The sequence below is a fragment of the Microtus oregoni genome, unplaced genomic scaffold (genome assembly GCF_018167655.1).
Source record: "Microtus oregoni isolate MIOR12 unplaced genomic scaffold, Mior012 000026F_ref0000081, whole genome shotgun sequence".
NCBI lineage: Eukaryota > Metazoa > Chordata > Mammalia > Rodentia > Cricetidae > Microtus > Microtus oregoni.
Window position 1 is genome coordinate 29,394,827 of NW_024543085.1, and position 18,611 is coordinate 29,413,437.

The 18,611-nt window shown below is 44.9% G+C and overlaps 1 protein-coding gene across 1 annotated transcript in view; it reads left to right on the forward strand.

Annotated features, from left to right (window-relative positions):
* Window positions 1–2,694: 2,694 nt before the first annotated feature.
* Window positions 2,695–18,611, forward strand: part of Lrguk (leucine rich repeats and guanylate kinase domain containing) — a 113,721-nt gene continuing 97,804 nt past the window's right edge. Inside the window, exons 1-3 of the mRNA XM_041675561.1 lie at window positions 2,695–2,982; window positions 12,347–12,454; window positions 15,072–15,153. Of these exons, the coding sequence (XP_041531495.1) occupies window positions 2,695–2,982; window positions 12,347–12,454; window positions 15,072–15,153 (478 nt within the window). The remainder of the gene's footprint in view (window positions 2,983–12,346; window positions 12,455–15,071; window positions 15,154–18,611) is intronic.

Below are 18,611 nucleotides of genomic sequence, written 5' to 3' on the forward strand. Positions count from 1 at the left end.
CTTTTATGCAAACGTTTTAGTACCCCTTACCCAATAAAACCTTTGTTTACACAAAGACCCTCTCCACATTCTCAGATTAAAATCTTTGACCCCCCTGGCACCTTCATTTATCTTGCTCCAATTTTTTTAAAACTATGCACTGTTGGGAGTCTGAAGTCAGACCTCAGCCAATGGGGAAAAGATACAGTTACCACTTGAGTCAAAATAAGCACATCTATACTTCCTGTCTCTGTGTGTCTCTGTGTTCGTTCTTTCTAGTTCACCCTCCTGAACAAGAGTAAAGTTTTGCCTTGTTGAGACACTTCAATTGTAGTGATGGTCTCTGTCTTTGGAACCTCAAATTTATTTCTAACAGTAGACTTAGCAAAGTTGTATCAGAATTTCTTCTCTTATTTGTAACATGTGGGCCTGCTCATTGGAGTTTCTGTATGAGGGCCGGCTTGTTGGGGTTTCTGTCCCGCCTGGTTCCCACAGCTGGCAAGTCCCAAAGAAAATCAGAGATCTCCATAAGTTATAAAACTGATTGATCCATTAGCTCAGATTACTTATTAGCTCTGGTAGCTTATATTAACCCATTATTCTTATCTATGTTAGCCACATGGCTTGGTACCTTTCTCAGCTTGCCTTTCGATGGTCTGGGCAGGAATGGAAGGAATTGGCTTCTTCCTTCCTAGAATTCTCCTGTTCTCATCGCCCCGCCTCTACTTCCTGTCTGGTTGACCCGCCTATACTTCCTGCCTGGCCAATCGGTGTTTATTCAAAATATGATTGACAGAATACACACAATTCTCTGGCACCAGTTATGGATTCTGAATACAGTTGCCATCTTTAGCATTCTCCTATCGACTGACTTGAAGAGTGTGTTTCCCTGTGTTCCACTCTAGTGTTTGTATGACAAACATCTTTTTGGAATATACTTTGATAGACTACGAATCTACCACTTTTCTCAACAGGTAGCCATTGGCAAAGTTCTTCCCGCTGTAAATGCTAGTTAAGTTACTGGAAGCACACATAGGATTTACATTTTTATAATTTCTGCAAGGGGTGAGCAAACTGTCTAACCTTCCTAGTTAGGTGGAACCAGACCCTGAGGCAATGAGGTTGGAAAGAAATCCCTTGTCAGGATCTGTACCTACTAGAAAAAGGAATAAGAAGCAAGGCAAACCTAGCAGAGAGACATTTTCATTGTGTCCTTTCCAGTTATGAGCACAAGATAATGAAGGAAGGTAATTTTGAAAGCTTTATGTCAGTTTTAATAGTCCCTCAAGCACTAAAAAAGATAATAGTCAATGGATAGTGCCCATAAGGATTTTTTTCTCCTTCTCTCTTGATAACCATTGGCAGGGATCATTTTGTATTTGTAACTGCTGTCACTGAAGCGTGGAGAAAAGGCCCTGGAAGGCCAGAGGATGAGGACAACTTCCTTGTACGGATCTCTGTTGTCATCATTGCGGCAATAATAGTTATCACCGTTTTGTGGAGCTTAAGCCTATAGGATTTGGGTTTCATCAAATCACACTAGCATAAAACCATGCTTTAAATCCTGCAAGAACATTTTATAAAGAGATCTATCCAACAGGATGAAAATAATTACCAATGCAGGTCACTTGACCAATACAGTTATTTATGGGATGCTAATAGCTCTTCAGAGGCTTTCAGATACACTGCTAGTCTGATGCACCCTCTCGTCCCTTCCCCTCCCCTCCCTCGTCCTCCCTCCCCTTCCCTCCCCTCCCTAGTCCTCCCTCCCCCCAAGGACTAGGCTTAGAGATGGATAGGAATGTAAATTACTGCAGATGAGCTTTCAGAAGTCATTGGTAGTTTCCCTTCATTATCCACAATGCGAGGAAAAGGAGTGGAGTCAGGTCTTCTAAGTCATCTCCGTTACACCCTCATCTCCTCCCGCCGAGCTCTGCGTAGTGTTAAACTAGCCTTACTAGTTTTCCCACGGACAGAAGTAGGGATGCCAAATCCTTCCTGTATTGACTAGTGTTACATCAGCTTGACACAAATTAGAGTCATCAGAGAGGAACGAGCCTCAGTTGAGGAAATGCCTTCAGAAGATCCAGCTATAAGGCTTTTCTTTTCTCAATTTGTGATCAATAGGGAAGGGCCCAGCCCATGGTGGGTGGTGCTGTCCCTGGGCTGGTGGCCATGGGTTCTATAAAAAAGCAGACTGAGCAAATCATGGGGAACAAATCAGTACGCAACACCCCTCCATAGCTCATGCCTCTAGAATCCTATGGTTTGATTTACTATCCTGACTTCCTTCAGTGATGACCAACAATATGGAAATGTAAGCCAAATAAATCCTTTGTCCCCCACAACTTGCCTTTTGGTTATGGTGCTTTGTCGTAGCAATAGAAACACTAACTGAGTCTCTTTCAAAGTTCGATGGTATGCATGAAACAAGACTGGAGATGCTTGTATGATGTCATCAAAGGCAGACAGTAGGAGACAAAGAAAAGGAGTGAAAAGGAGGACAAAAACACAATCAAAAGGAACAAAACTAGCGACTGAACGTAGGGAAGAGAGGAAAATAAAAGAAGCGGCAGGGAAAAGTACTGCAAAAGTGACTGCCCGCATAGATGCCAATAGCCTGAGTGAGCCCGGAGGGTGGGACTACAACCCCCAGAAGTCTTTGCGGCGCCGCTGGTCAGGACGTCAATCTCCTAGGTAACGCATATAAACAATATGGCTGCCTACGAGAAAGGTCCCTCGAGAGGGAAAGGGCCCTCTTTCCAGCAGGGCTTGGGCGCCCCTCGCGCTGTAATCCAGGCAATACTATCGCTCGCAGCAGAACGTCGTCGGACACAATGGCCTTCTTTTCCCATGGGACAGAGAACAAGAGGGACTTTCAAAAGCCCCTCCTCCCACCTCCTCCAACAGCTCATCCGCCGCTCTCAGGAAACGGAGACGGACGCACCGGGCGAAGAGGAATCTTCGGAAGAGTCAGAGGAGTCCGAAATGCTGAATTTGGAGGTGTGCCTTCTCCCACTCCCATCTGCATCCTCACCCCAGCCCCGGGCTTCCTCCAGCTTCCAAACCTGGCTGCCTCCGTTGCAGCTCGCTTCTGCACTTCTGCACCCCACTCATTCTGGCCAGGCGCCCCTTTCCCAGATGGCGAGGACTTTCTTTGCTGCTCATTTCTGTTCTGTTTCTGGTGTTCTTCACCTCCTCTCTGGGGTCGGAGCGGGGTGGGGGCACAGGGGTTTGAGAGGACAGAAACCCTCTAAATATCTGCTTTCTTTTCGTGATTTCTTATATGTCAGATTACCCATTGCCATTATGAAAAATTATCTGTGTTATTTGTATGGAGGTTATGGGGTTAATGCTTTCAAAATTACCCCTTGCTAAAGTTGCTACCTTAGCATCAAGAGGTTTTTTTTATATCCCCAATGTGTCTCTCCAAACTGAAGTCCTTCTGTACTCTTCCCAGTTGTGGGCTCACCTTCCTCCTTCCTCCAGGGTGAAAAATTGCCTTTTTGAAATAATCCATATCCTCCGACAAAGTCCAAATAACTTAAAAGTTTTACATATTGCATCTCCTAGGGTATAAGCCTACTAAAGCACTCGCCACACTTCCTGGTCAAGAAGGGAACCATAGCATGATCAGAGAGACAGCTTACCCTCACTCGTGAGAATATTTGGGTTGTGGGAGTGCTCTCAACATTCCCAACTCTTAGCTGGTTTTCTACATACTTTTCCCCTCTACTCACCCAGTCCCATTTTCAACACTTGACTGTATTCCCACACACTTGGCTGCCTTTTCTTACCCTAGTCTCCTTTTTCACTGCGTTCCACTTCTTCCTTCTATTGGCTTCTAATAATTGCTCTTTTTTCAAAATCATAAATTGATTTGTTCCTCTCCCCCACACACTTTTCTCTTTGTTTTAGCTACGCAGAATCAATATTTTTCTTAATTTCAATTCTTACCTTTCTATTGGACCCCTTCTTTTCCTTTGGCGTAGAAATCAATCGCTTCAGCTTCTTGACCTCTGTGTCATCTCCTAGTCACCTTTCTCCCTGATGTCAAACATTTTTCTTCTCAGTATTCCTTGAATAAGCTCCTTTCCTGGTTTGTCTTATTTTCTTATTCTTCCTCCACTAACCTTCTGTTACTCTGATTCTGCTCTTCTTTGGGCTCTTGTCTGTAATGCCTTTTTGTTCACTTTGAATATTGGATTGATTTTCCCCCACCCTCATCCCTCATTTTGTCTCTTTTTACACTTCTCTCTTTGTGGTCTAGTTCCCTCCTGATTTTGCTTGATGTTGGCCTTAGAAGGGTACCAGAAATTGTGTGCCTACCTACACTCCCAGCACTGGAGGTAGAGATAGGAAGGTAGTCCTGAGTTAGAGGTCATCGTGGTCTACACCCTGCCTTAAAAATAATAATAAAAGAATAAAAACAAACTTAAACAAACAAAAGACCATTATTTATTTTATTCTTCCTTTGTTGGTTAATTTTGCTGCCTTCAGCTTGTGACTACCACAAATGCAGCGGTGTTTTTGCTCCTTTGAAATGTTTGTATGGTTTCCACCACCTTCTACCCCAGAGGAATTCACAAATGAACCACCAGCATACTTTATGATTCTAATTAGCAAAAGCTCCTTGGCTCTGGGTTCATTAGTGCCATCGTTAATCTGTCTTCAGCACGTCATTAACAAGCCATAGAAGGGGCCATTCAACTGGTTCGTCCTTGCTGGTTCGGTGAATACACTGAGAAAGAAAAGTTTATTATGTATTCTAGTTACATTCTAGGTATTGATACTGACTTTGGCTTTTCATGGTATGGCTTAGGCTTTAAAATGTGGAATGAAAAGTTATAAACTGAACTGAAGAGTTATAAAGAAGTGTGCATTCGTGTTGAGTGGTTTATTTCCCACATCTTATGGGTAATAATGTGGTAGTCATAAGCAACAATGCAGCTAGCTTCAAACTCCAGGAGCCCTAATGAATTTAAGAGAAGCAGTTGAGACCAGCTGCTTGGAGCAAGCACCCACTGTCTTTGGGATGAAAGGCTTTATGGTCGAGACCTGGGTTAACCTTTTGTTAGTAGCAAGATTTTGAATAAGTTACTTAGCTTATCTAGTAACCTCAAATACAGGTTTGCTAGTCATCGCTGTCTCATAAGAGGACTAAATGATATCCTATATGTAAGTAAAGTGCTTAGCGTAAGGCCCATGAGAAAGCTTTGCCGGTAAAGATACTTGCTGCCAAGCCTGATGACCTGTGTTCAATCGATTCCTTGACCCTGTGGGTGGAAGAAGAGAATTGGCTCCTCAAATTGTCCTATGATATCCAGACATGTGCAAACACACATACAAATAAAAACTTAATAAAACTTTAAATACTTGACACAATATAGTCCTGATACTATAATAGTAACTCCCATGTTTTAACTGCTACCTGTCACAGGTATCGCAGTGCGGATGTGTAGGTTCATGCGGGTCGGTGAAATGAAGACTCCATGACGCTTTTAGAATGAACTTAGCTTTTGCAGCCGCAGGGACTTGCAGCCGCAGGGACCTCCAATCTCCGTGGACTGAAGCCCTTTCCCTTAGCTCTGTGTTTACACTTTAGCCAGTAGATTTTCATATGCTCAAAACAATCTGAATGCAGCTTTCAAAAATACGCTGCCAAGTGCAAATACCTGACTCATGAGGTACACCACAATTTTCCGGGTTTTCCTTAACCAAGTTTTGCATCGGCTTTGTATCCATGGGAAACTCTCAGACAAGATTTGCATAGGGCATTTTTGATCTTAGCCATTGTGACTGGTGTAAGATGGTATCACAGAGTCATTTTGATTTGCACACCCTGATGGCTAAGGATGTTGAACATTTCCTTAAGTATCTTTTGGCCATTTGAGATTCTTCTGTTGAGAATTCTCTGTTTAGATCTGTACCCCATTTTTTAAATTGGATTATTTAGAATTTTGATTTCTAATTTCTTGAGTTCTTTATACATTTTGGAGCGCAGTCCTCTGTCTGATGTGGGGTTGGTGAAGATCTTTTCCCATTCAGTAGGCTGCCTTATTGTCTTATTGACTGTGTCCTTTGCTTTACAGAAGCTTCTCAGTTTCAGGAGGTCCCATTTATTGTTGCTCTCAGTGTCTGTCTTACTGGTGTTATATTTAGGAAGTAGTCTCCTGTGCCCATGCATTCAACGCTACTTCCCACTTTGTCTTCTATCAGGTTCATTGTGGCTGGATTTATTTATATTGAGGTCTTTAATCCATTTGGACTTGAGTTTTGTGCATGGGGATAGATATGGGTCTATTTGCATTCTTCAGCATGTTGATATCTAGTTATGCCAGCACCATTTGTTGAAGATGCTTTCTTTTTACATTGTATAATTTTAGCCTTCTTTGTCAAAAGTCAGGTGTTCATGGTATATGGATTAATATCCAGGTCTTCGATTTGATTCCATTGGTCAGCCATTCTGTTTTTATGCCAATACAAAGCTGTTTTAATTACTGTAGCTCTATAATAGAGCTTGATGTCAGGGATGGTGATGCTTCTGAAAGTTCCTTTATTGTGCAGGATTGTTTTGGCTATCCTGGGTTTTTTGTTTTTCCATATGAAGTTGATTATTGTTCTTTTAAGGTCTGTGAAGAATTGTGTTGGGGATTGCATTGAATTTATAGATTAATTTTGTTAGGATTACAACATCAACAATAGCTTATGCTGGAGAGGATGTGGAGTAATGTGAGCACTCCTCCATTGCTGGTGGGAGTGCAAACTTGTACCACCACTCTGGAAATCAGTATTGTGGTTTCTCTGAAAATTGGGAATCCACCTACCTCAGGACCCAGCAATATCACTCTTGGGCATATGCCCAAAGGATACTCAATCATACTACAAGGACATTTGTTCACCTATGTTCATAGCAGCATTATTTGTAATAGCCAGAACCTGGAAACAACCCTAGATGCCCCTCAACCGAAGAATGGATAAAGAAAATGTGGTACATTTACATAATGGAGTACTTACTACTCAGTGGTAAAAAAAAAAAAAAAAAACAATGACATCTTGAAATTTACATGCAAATGGAGGAACTAGAAAAAAGCCATTCTGAGTAGGTAACCCAGATCCAGAAAGGTGAACATGGCATGCAGTCACTCATAAGTGGATGCTAGCTGTAGAGCAAAGGATAACGAGCCTATAGTCCATGACCCTGGAGTAGCTAAGCAACAAGGTGAACCCCAATAAAAATGTATATACATCCCCCTGGGAAGGGGAAATAGACAAGATCTCCTGACAAAATTGGAATCATGGGGGTGGGGAGGGGAGGGTAGAAGGGGAGGAGAAGGGGAGAAAGGGAGTGGGAGAACTTGAGGGAAAGGGATAGTCAAGATGGGGTAAGAACAGGGACGGAGAGCAAGGAAGAGATACTTTGATTGAGGGAACCATTATGGAGCTAGCAAGAAACCTGGCTCTAGAGAAACTCACAGGAATCCACAAGGATGACCGCAGCTAAGGCCCTAAACTATAGTGGAGAGGGTGCCTGAACTGGCCTTGCCCTGTACTTAGATCTTAAATGTCACCATAAACCTTCATCCAGCAACTGATGGAAACAGAGGCAGAGATCCACAGCAGAGCACTGGGCTGAGCTTTCAAAGTCCAGCCGAAGAGTGGGAGGAGTGAGAATATGAGCAAAGAGGTTAAGACCATGATGGGGACACCCCCTGAAACAGTTTACCTGAACTAATGGGAGCTCACCAACTCTGGCTGGACAAGGAAGGAACCAGCATAGGATCAAACTAGACCCTCTGAATGTGGGTGACAGTTGTATGGCTGGGGCAGACTGAGGGGCCACTGGTAGTGGCACAGGATTTACCCCTACTGCTTGTACTGGCTTTTTGGGAACCCATTCTCTTTGGATGGATACCTTGCTCAGCCTAGATATAGTAGTACAAAGGGCCTAGGTCCTTCCTCAAAGCAATGTGCCTTATCCTCTCTAAGGACCACTCCTTAGTGGGGGTGGGGTGGGGCTGGGGTGGGGTGGAAGGTGGAGGGAATGGGAGGAGAAGAGGGAGTGGGAATTGAGATTTATATGTAAAATGAAAAAAGATAATTTGTTTTCTTTTTTTAAAAAAAATTTAAAACAATCTCAAAAAGGAAAGAAAAAAAAGATTCACATAGGGCAACAAAAGATATCTGTAACACAAAGGATTGATTAGGGCTGGGTGTGACTCATAGCTCGCCACTTATGGCCCAGCGAGGGTTTATAGCTGGGGGGGGGGGTTTCTTGCTATTCCTCCGACGCCAGGCCAACAGGACATTCTGACACAGCTACCTAGAGCTTATTAAGTGATTTTCGCCTTATTGAACAAACATTTATGGAGTGATTGTTTAATAGAAAGCACACTTTGACCGTGTCTTGGCCCAAAATTTGACACACCCTTTGCCAATAACTCGAGGCGTGCGATAACGCCTGTTCAGCGGGATAGTTAGATACTTCAAATTTAGTAAGAGACTACTTTAAAGTCTCCAATATAATATCTGGTAGCTAGAGTAGACTCTCAGAAGTTACAGATGTAATAAATGATAGCAGCTATTAAGATAGAAGATGAAAATCTGATTGAAGACATATGGTCCCTGCTCTCAGCGTGACATAAGAGTAAGACAGCAATTAGCACCTAAAGTGTCACATCCAGAGATCGGTACAGCTGCACGCAGGGGTTACAGGCAAGAGCAGAAAAAGTACCTAAGGTAGGGTAGGCTGTAGAGGGCTGCGTGCCCTGCCTGGGCACACACTTGATAAGCGGTTCCTGGTGACCACGTACATTTAGATGAGAGGATAGTAGGGTTCTAGCAATATCTATAGGGGAGCAGGAAGAGTCTGGACTAAGGCAGTTCCTGGGATTACAAAGTAGGCTATAGAGGGGCTTACTATGTGGAGCCTTGCCTTAGGGATCTGAGAAAATGCTGGCACTTGTGTCCACCCTGATGTCCACAGCTATGGTGACAAGCAGGTCTCCCTACTGGAATAAGTACGGAAGTGGAGTGGGGTGAGGTCAGATGACCTGTGGAGCTCTGGGTGGGAAGTTCGGAAGGAAGGCAGCATTCCTTCCACCCCACTACCTCCTATGTTTTACATAGGCCAGCAGTATTTTATGTATAGGCATGAATGCTTTCCCCACTTGTGAGCAGTGAGACAGCTATGGGACATTGGCACATAGGACATTTATTGAAACATTTAATGTGTTCCAGGCACTGTGCCAAGAGCTTTCTGTATATTACTTTTCTTTCTCTTTAAAACATTAAAAGAAGGGATAGGAGAGAAATGATGACCTTCCCAATCTTCTAGCTTTCATAGCTGGACCTATGAAATAAAGTGACAATGGACAGGTTAACAGACTAGGACATGGCCATATTGGTTTTAATATTACATCCATCGGAGATATCATAGGAAAAGATTTTTTTAAAAAATTTATTACACAGGCTGGGTGGTAGTGGTGCATGCCTTTAATCCCAGAACTCTCAGAGTTTGAGGCTTAGCCTGGTCTACAGAGTGAGTTCCAGTATAGTCAGAGCTATACAGAGAAGCCCTGTCTGGAAAAAAAGCAAACCAACCCCCCAAAACTCATTATTACAGTTTTTTTTTGGTGGTCTCCATGGTGAAGGGTGAAGACTGTATGTATCTGTGGTTGTATAAGGACAGGTGTTTATAGATTGTTGATAGGGGTTTTGCTGGGTTAGTACATTGCTGGTTGTAGATTCTCCTCCAATAGTCACAACTTCACTAGCAATGAGTACTTAGTTAGATTTCCAGTACCAAATAAGGAAGGGTTGGGGCTACTGACATGGCTCAGTGGTTAAGAGCACTGACTGCTCTTCCAGAGGACCCAGGTTTGATTTCTAACACCCACATTGTGGCTCATAACCCCATCTGTAACTCTAGCTCTGTTGTAATGCAAGTGGCCGGGCTACGTTCCCAGTGCCCGACCGCCAGCATGGCTAGCTTTATCCGAAATAATTACACGGAAACTGTATTCTTGTAAACACTGCCTGGCCCATTAGTTCCAGCCTCTTATTGGCTAGCTCTTACATATCGATCTAACCCATTTCTAATAATCTGTGTAGCCCACGAGGTGGCTTACCAGGGAAGATCTTAACCTGCATCTGTCTGGAGTGGGAGAATCATGGCGACTGCCTGACTCAGCTTCTTTCTCCCAGCATTCTGTTCTGTTTACTCCACCCACCTAAGGGTTGGCCTATCAAATGGGCCTAGGCAGTTTCTTTATTAATTAACCAATGAAAGCAACAGATTAGAAAGAAATCACTCCCACATCATAGCTCCAGGGAATCTAAAGCCCTTTTCTGACTTGCATGGGCACTAGGTATGTATATGGTACACAGACATATACATGCAGATAAATCATTCATGCATATAAAAATAAACAAATAAGAAGACAGGTAAACAGATGCTAGATAGATAGATAGATAGATAGATAGACAGATATGTAGATAGATAAATAGACAGACAGACAAATGTTTACAGGGTCTGGACTCATCAGTTAGAGCACTTGCAGAGGACCCTGGTTTGGTTCCCAGCACCCAGCTGGTTGCTCACAACCATCCATAACTTGAGTTACGTGGCTTCCAACACCCTCTTCTGTCCTCCTTGGGCACGGGATGTGTGTGGTGCACATACTTATGTACAGGCAAAACACTCATACACATAAGATAAATGAATGTCAAAAAATTGATTATAGTGATTTATCCAAGTGTGTGCCACACATGTGGAGGTCAGAGAGCAGATTGTAGGAACTGATTCTCTTCTTCTGCCACGTGGCTCTTGATGATGAAACCCAGGTCCTCGGGACTGGAGGTGAGTGCCTCCACCTACGGAGTCACCAGCTGACCTGGGAAATTTTTTATGTGGGATTTGAGTGCTTCCACACCATGTTAACAGGGGAACAAGGGTAGAGGGAATGTAGGTCACTAAAGGGGGTGGGGATCGGGGAGGGGGCAGATGCTTTTGTGGCAGGATTCACAGGCTCTTAGAATAGATGGGAGCCATGAGGGGCTGTGACAAAGCTCACCTCATGGTGGTGTCAGTCTCTCTCTGCTCCTGTGCTAAGGGTCAATCTCCTCCAGTTGATGAAACTCCCGGGGAGGGGATTTCTAACAATCGAGTTCCTTTTGAAGGATCTGCCTCTGTAGATAAAAGCAGTTCGGAGAAAGCCTCCCCTTGCATTTACTGTTTTTTTTTCAAGTGCCTTCAACTCAAAACAATCAATATCCCCAAAAGCAGCCTACTTTGGAGGAACGGTGTGTCTAGAACGTCTTTAAAGAAAAACATACTTTCTGTTTATAGGTAGAGAAGTGAGGCTCAGAGAAAGCTTTACCTCCCCCAAGTCACGTGGCAGAGGTGAGGTTCAAACCGAGTGCAGCTGATTCCAAAGGACAATGTACTATCTCCATGTAGGCAATAGTCCCTGTGGAGAAAAACTCTTAGAGCAACACCATTCTATATACTTAGGTCCTCAGGACCAACAACCCAAATAGCATTCTTGGCTCCTGGGTTGGTAAAGAACTAAAGAGTGTATGTTTTCCCATCACGATTAATACACTCATCGTGGTTAAGTACCGTAGACTGGCTGCCATGACGACTGTTTTCTGCCATCGTGCTGATGTCGGTGTCCTTGCTGGCCATTATAGAGTTCAAGGCAGTGGACATGCAGCATAGACTAGCGTGTCGTCTCTTCTGTCTGCCACCACAGGGGAAATGCCATGCCCATCCGTCGGCTATAGACCAAAGGGCGAGCCTCCTCCTGGAAGTGACAGGCACCCACGACATCATCTTGTAAATTGGATGGATCTGACAAAAACAGCTTCTGGAAAGTGAGCTGAGGACTTGGTTTGTTCAGCAAGAATACCAGATTTTGAGACATTAGTGCCTTCATTTGATGCATCCTTTGAGGTGTGGGCAGGTAGCCCAGTACAGAATCGCCTTGGGGGCAGACAGATTGGGTTTTTATTCCAGCTCTGTCACATGCCGTTATGTCATTTTGAGCAATGTAACCTCTTAGTTACTTCCTCTGTAAAATGGAGATGAGAATTGCCTACTCCGGGCTGTCAGGAGCTCTTACACAGGACCACGAAATCTGACGTTCCTCTGGCCACAGTGTTGTCTCAGCATCAAGCACCACATGGAAGTGACCAGCCAATAAGTCAGTGGCAGCAAGACATGACTTTGATGTGGGCATTCACTTAGCCATGTGGAGTATGTAATGTCTTCTATGCAGTCAGATTTTCCCTGGGAGCGGGGTAGGACAAAGCAGATGGTTGCCTTTCTAATACACATTCTGTGTCCACCATTTTCTTTCTGCAGGCGGAGTTTGATGGGATCCTGAGAGAGGAGGCTGTGGCCGAAGCACTCAATGAGTTGGGGTGGTCGGGCCCTGGGACGGAGCAGGTCTACCTCAACCTGAATTTATCAGTGAGTATGACAGAGTCATTGCAGGGCAGCAACACGGACAGATGGCATTCACCTTCTTTGGTACTCACAGCTTTTGTCGTGGCGGCAAACCTCAGGGCCTTGTGTTCGATGGAGATGCATGTGTAAGTGTTAGGCTTCAGGGAACCACGGCCGTCCCAGGATCAGCTCCCCAAATTCCTTTGGTTCCATTTTCTCCGCACTCGCTTTCATCCTAAGTAGTCTATATTATAGTAATCAATGCTTTCTTCAGGAGGTTGAGTTTGGATTTGTAAAACCAATCAAAAACCCTGTAAGAATTTTCCCTCTGATCGGCCAAAGCAGAGCTAAATTTCGTGTCTGAATCCCCGGAACCGAGTATTTTGATAATCGATGTTCCTCTCATGTCGAGAAATGAGTAGCTCTGAGCTGTCCTTTATTTTCATAGATGCCTGCCGTCAAAGCCAAAGAATCCATTGTTATTCTCCAGTCTTCAAGATTTCAGTCCTAGTCCCAGAGCAGCACAGGATCGGGCTCAGCTTTGACGGCGTGGGGGTGCAAGAGCCGGCCACCCACAGTTCAGCCTCTCTGCTGTTCATAGTCCTAGAAAAATAATTGAACTCTTTTTGCCTCCATTAAAAATAAAAAAAAGACATCGAGGGGCTGGGGAGCTGGCTCAGCGGGCACAGTGCTTGCTGTGTAATGCGAAGGCTGGGGTTCGGATCCCAGGCGTGCTGGCACGGCAGCCTTGTCTAGATGGACAGGTGAACGCCAGGTTCACTGAGAGAGGCGGCTTCCGTATAGCAGGTGAGGGGCAAGTGAAGAAGACTCCTCCATAGGCTCATTACACACATGCATGTGCACCGGTTGCACACATGTGTTCCCACACCTGTACAGATATACCCTCTACACGTACTTTTATTTTAAAAGCACATGGAAAATTTGCTACAGCTTCCTGACCTGGCTCACTCCCGACTGGGCTAATGCATTGCCAAAGTGTTCTGCCGTGGATTTGAACTATCCAGTGACTACTGAGGTGTTGTCCTCTGTGCTGGCTTCGTAGCATGTCCTTCGGGGTCAGCATACCAAGCTCAGCTTTTCCCTCCCTGGCAGTGGCTAGCCTTCTGTAGAGGGCTCAGGCACTCAGCTGTGGCAGGAGTACCCAGTACACACAGCACTGTGTAAGACATTGAGATAGTGTGATTCTAGCAGCCAGTTCTGCCGCGTCAAGGCTCATTGTAACCAATAGTCTATTTATGTATGTAGCGCCAGGCCTTAAATTGATCTGCCAAAAAACCAATCCTTTAAATCTTATTTCAGCCAGAGGGATGGAGCTTAACTTATTTTGCCCCTGACCTCCGTACTGTTGAGATATTACGTGCTGAATTACTTGGCCTCTATAAACTGTCTCACTGAGTACACTCACTGGTTCAGTGATTTTCCCCCTCCTCATATCTTACTTAGGCTACACACAATATTATTACTATATAATTATATATTATGTGTAATATATAATATGCATCACACAGTAGTATTATATATTAATATTGTTATATAATTATGTATGATATTATATAATATCATTGTATATAATAATTATATAATGATTATTATTGTTTATTTGACTTCCTCTAATTACTTGTATACACATCTCCTCCCCTGCCCAAGTCCTAAATTCTTAAAGGCACACTAGAACTCAGCCCCTCCCTGTCTCCTGACTAGGCACAATGATGCACACAGTAGGCACTCAGTACTGACCTGTCTCTTGCAGCAGCCTCCCTTAAACAGCCATCACTCCCCGAAGTGAGAACTTGCTGTCAAAAGGCTTTTTTTTTTTTTATTAGCCGCCTTTGGCTTTGTTGTCTGCCCGCGACAGAATGACATATGCCTCCAGCAGAAGTCGTCATCCCGTGGGCTCAGATTCTCTCCCAGCTCCACCAGAACTTCCCATGACTACCTTGCTGGCATGAGCTTTGGACAGAGCCTCAGCGGAGCTGGAGACTGCGACTCCCAAGCTGCTTTGCGGCTTCAGGCTTGGCCACACCCCTCTCTGTGTTTCCCCTGTCTGCTCTGCTGCTGCTGTTGGATCTGCTGGGATCGCTGTGTGGTTAACAGTCTCCTGGTGACCTGTAGCATATCCCTAAAACGTCACTTACATGCTTGGCACTGGCTTCTCTTTGGCGAGATGAAAACGTGGTCTTTACTGCTGTACTTTATTTCATTTCAGACTGTTATAAAGGCTCCCGTGAACACCGCTGTCCTTTACCTTTTCATGTGGTGTGTCCTTGCTGCTAACACTAATTTCTTAGGCTAATAATTTCTTTCTTCTTCTATTGGAGACAGGGTTTGACTGTGCAGTCCTGGCCAACCTCAGACTCACAGAGATTCACTTGCCTCTACCTTGATTAAAAGCATGTGCTACCACGCCCAACTGACTAGAATTTCTTCAGAAGGAATACATTTTTTTCGTGGGGTTTTGAGATCTCATTAATAGCAGGCCTTAGAGTTTATTCTCTCTTTTCTATCCTTCGGTAGAAACTCTTGCTTTCTTTCCGTCGGCGTTGTTTCTAGCTGTTGCGGGAAGGCTCCCATGAACGCGGTAAAAGCCATATTAAAGCCTTCCCCCTTTCCTTCCTCTCAGCACTGCGATTTAATCGACATCAGCATTCTGTGTAACTATGTTCACCTACAGAAGTTGAATCTTTCAGCGAACAAAATCGAAGGTACGTGATTGTCAGTCAAGAGGATTGATCACTGAAGTAGTGCGAAAATTTACCATCTACAGATTTTAATGTGGTTTTATAATACTGAGCTTGATAAAAGTGATTTGTAGATCAATTTAAATATTGACTTATTGCTTTCTTTGGAGAAAGAGAGCGATAGAACGAGGGAGAGAGAGAGAGAGAGAGAGAGAGAGAGAACAATGATCTGCCAGGGAAGAGCAGGTAGGCCTTCAGTGTTTCGACAGCGGGGCACCCAGGGAGCCCCACGGGAGTTGGTATCCCTTCAGTACCCACAGAACGTTTGATGACACCCTTTTCTTCAGCTAGCTATTTAGCTCAGATGAATTAGCTACCCCGCCCTCTCATGGACATTTTATTTGGCTTTTACACTTCTGTTTCATCCTGGCTAGCTCTCTGTATTATGGGTTAAGCCCCAGGGCTTCCTGGTGTCAGCCCTGGCCCCTCTCTGTCGGTTTAGCTGACTCTTCTGACCACACCATCTGACTGTGTTTGCCATTACGCCTTCCTTCCTTCACACTTAATGAACATAGTTCTGAAATCATCGTATTTTCTTTAAAGCCTGGTCCTTGTTTTGAATTTTCAGATCTTATTTGATTTTAACACTATATATCTTTTCCTTTAGACTTCTAGAGACACAGGCAAATACTTATTTCTGATCTCTCTCCACTGAGCGTCTTTCTGCTTGCTGCTTCCAGCTGCCTTAGAGCAGACCTCACTGCTGCTGTTAATGGTCTCTCAATTTCTTTTTCCAGTTCCTCTCATCTGACTCTGATAATTAAAGTCCGGCCCCTGAGTGCAGACAAGCGTCAGATCCTACTCCAAATACCACTGTTGGAGAGACTGTGACATGCTTTTCCAAACCCATTTTAGAAAATAGCAAACACGAACAGAGAAAATTCTGGAATGAATACTGAGCAGTAATAGCTGGGGTCCCGTCTTGTTCTCTCTGAATCCCCGCCCTGTCCCTCTTCCTCCAAGTTACTTAAAGCAAGGCTCAGATGTGTGGTGACCCAACCTCCAGGAAGGCATTTAGCTGCTACTGGCAGGACTGCTCTGCCCACCCCACCCCTACAAGGCTGATTGTGCTCTGCCCACGCCATCCTTGCAAGGCTGATTGTGCTCTGCCCACCCCACCCCTACAAGGCTGATTGTGCTCTGCCCACCCAACCCCTACAAGGCTGATTGTGCTCTTCCCACCCCACCCCTGCAAAGTTGATTGTGTCTTCCCATCCCACACCTACAAGGCTGATTGTGCTCTGCCCACCCCACCCCTGCAAAGCTGATTGTGTCTTCCCACCCCACACCTACAAGGCTGATTGTGCTCTGCCCACCCCACCCCTGCAAGGCTGATTGTGCTCTGCCCACCCCACCCCTACAAGGCTGATTGTGCTCTGCCCACCCCACCCCTGCAAGGCTGATTGTGCTCTGCCCACCCCACCCCTGCAAAGCTGATTGTGTCTTCCCACCCCACACCTACAAGGCTGATTGTGCTCTGCCCACCCCACCCCTACAAGGCTGATTGTGCTCTGCCCACCCCACCCCTGCAAGGCTGATTGTGCTCTTCCCACCCCACCCCTACAAGGCTGATTGTGTCTTCCCACCCCACCCCTACAAGGCTGATTGTGCTCTGCCCACCCCACCCCTACAAGGCTGTTGTGCTCTGCTCATCTCAGTCTCTGAGATTGATTTTTCACTCTTACTGAATAAGAAATTGCAGCCTCATGGAAGGCTCTGATGATGTTCAATGTCAATAGCAAGAAGAGACCTAGCTTCATAGCCTGCCACTCAAGGCAGTCTCTATGCAGACCACACTTTCTTGATTCTTTATGACCCTCTCTATTGTGTGTATTGGTATGGCAGTGTGTTTTTCTTTGGGGGATGTCAGCTTTACAGGAGTTCAGAGGTAGACCACATTTCAGTTTTCAGCAGAATAGCTTGTGTGTAACAGGGACTGTTAGTGCATAGATGGCTGAATCCCACCCTCAGAGTTTCTGACTGAACTGGGGTAAGGGTTGGTTTGAGGTAAACAAGGATAAGGCTGATGCTGCTGGTCCAGAACCATTAGTGAAGCCGTAAGGTGCTCCTGCCATCTGGTGGACGAAGAGGTTACTGCACCAAGGAGTGACTGCGTGGAAGTCGGCACTGTCACAGTGATTTTTAAAGCCCCAGCTATGTACAGAGCATGAGGTTTTGTTACCATCTCATTGTATTGGTCTAAATATTAGCTGATGCTTCTCCTTTAAAACAAATACCCATGCGATTGGCATTAAAGATGAACTCCTAAGCCCAAACACTGCCACCAGGAAGCCCAAGATGACAGTTTCTCATCCAAACTATCACCAAATGCAAGATGGCACAGCCATCCCTGCCAGCCCGGCCCAAGACACAGCTGTGTGCCACCTCCTCCCACTCTGCATTTGTCTGCACCACTTGGCATGGTCTCGCTTTGCCTGTGGTTGGCATGGCTGTCCTGGTTCTCTGTGTCCTTCAGAATGAGAGAGAAAAGGGGCGCTACCACCAAACCCCTTACTGAAAGGAACCACCTATAGCAAGAAGGCTAGAGAAACCCCGCCATGTGGATTCTTTCATTCCAATGCCCAGTGTGCATCTCCTGTAGAGAGAGAGAGAGAGAATGGCAAACGCTGAGTCAGAATCACAGTTTGCGTGGGATTCTGTGTGTGGCCTCCACTAGCACGGTGTTTTATTTAGCACCAAGTCTGGGAATAGAATGCTTAAGATAAAATGCAGAACTCAGATGCACTTTTGGACTGATCCAGAGTCAAAGCACAGTAACAAGAAAGGGGTCTAAATCACCTCAAATAATTAATGGGATTTAGGATTAAGTCCAACTAAAACAAAATTGAATTAGCAACAGAGTTCCCTAATTGTGTTATTTTCAGTCTTCTGAAAAGGCCTAATTCAGTTATTTAGGAGCTGATTACCAAGAGGAGCATCTAATGCTTTAGCTTCGCATCCTTTTCTGGAAGGCTGGTGCTGTTGGAAGCACATGGGGTTGGCAGATTGTGGGAACATGAGTGGGGGTGCAAGAGGCTTCAGCCATGGGTTACTCAGACATCTCGGAAATAGAAGAGATGGAAGAAGTGGGCAGGGCCTGGGGGAGAAGGAGAAGTTACTGCCTTATAGAGAGTTTTACACATTTTTTTAAAAAAAATGATTGTAACATGAGGGCCTGCTTGTTGGAGTTTCTGTCCTGCCCAGTTCCCGCAGCCATTTAACCCCAAAGAAAATCACACAGAGGTCTCCATAATTTAGAAACTGATTGACCCATTAGCTCAGGCTTCTTATTAGCTCTTATATTAACCCATTATTCTTATCTATGTTAGCCACATGGCTCGGTACCTTTTTCAGCAGGGTAGGTCACATCTTCCTTCTCCAGTGTCTGGGCGGGACTGCAGAAAGAGCTTCCTTCTTCCCAG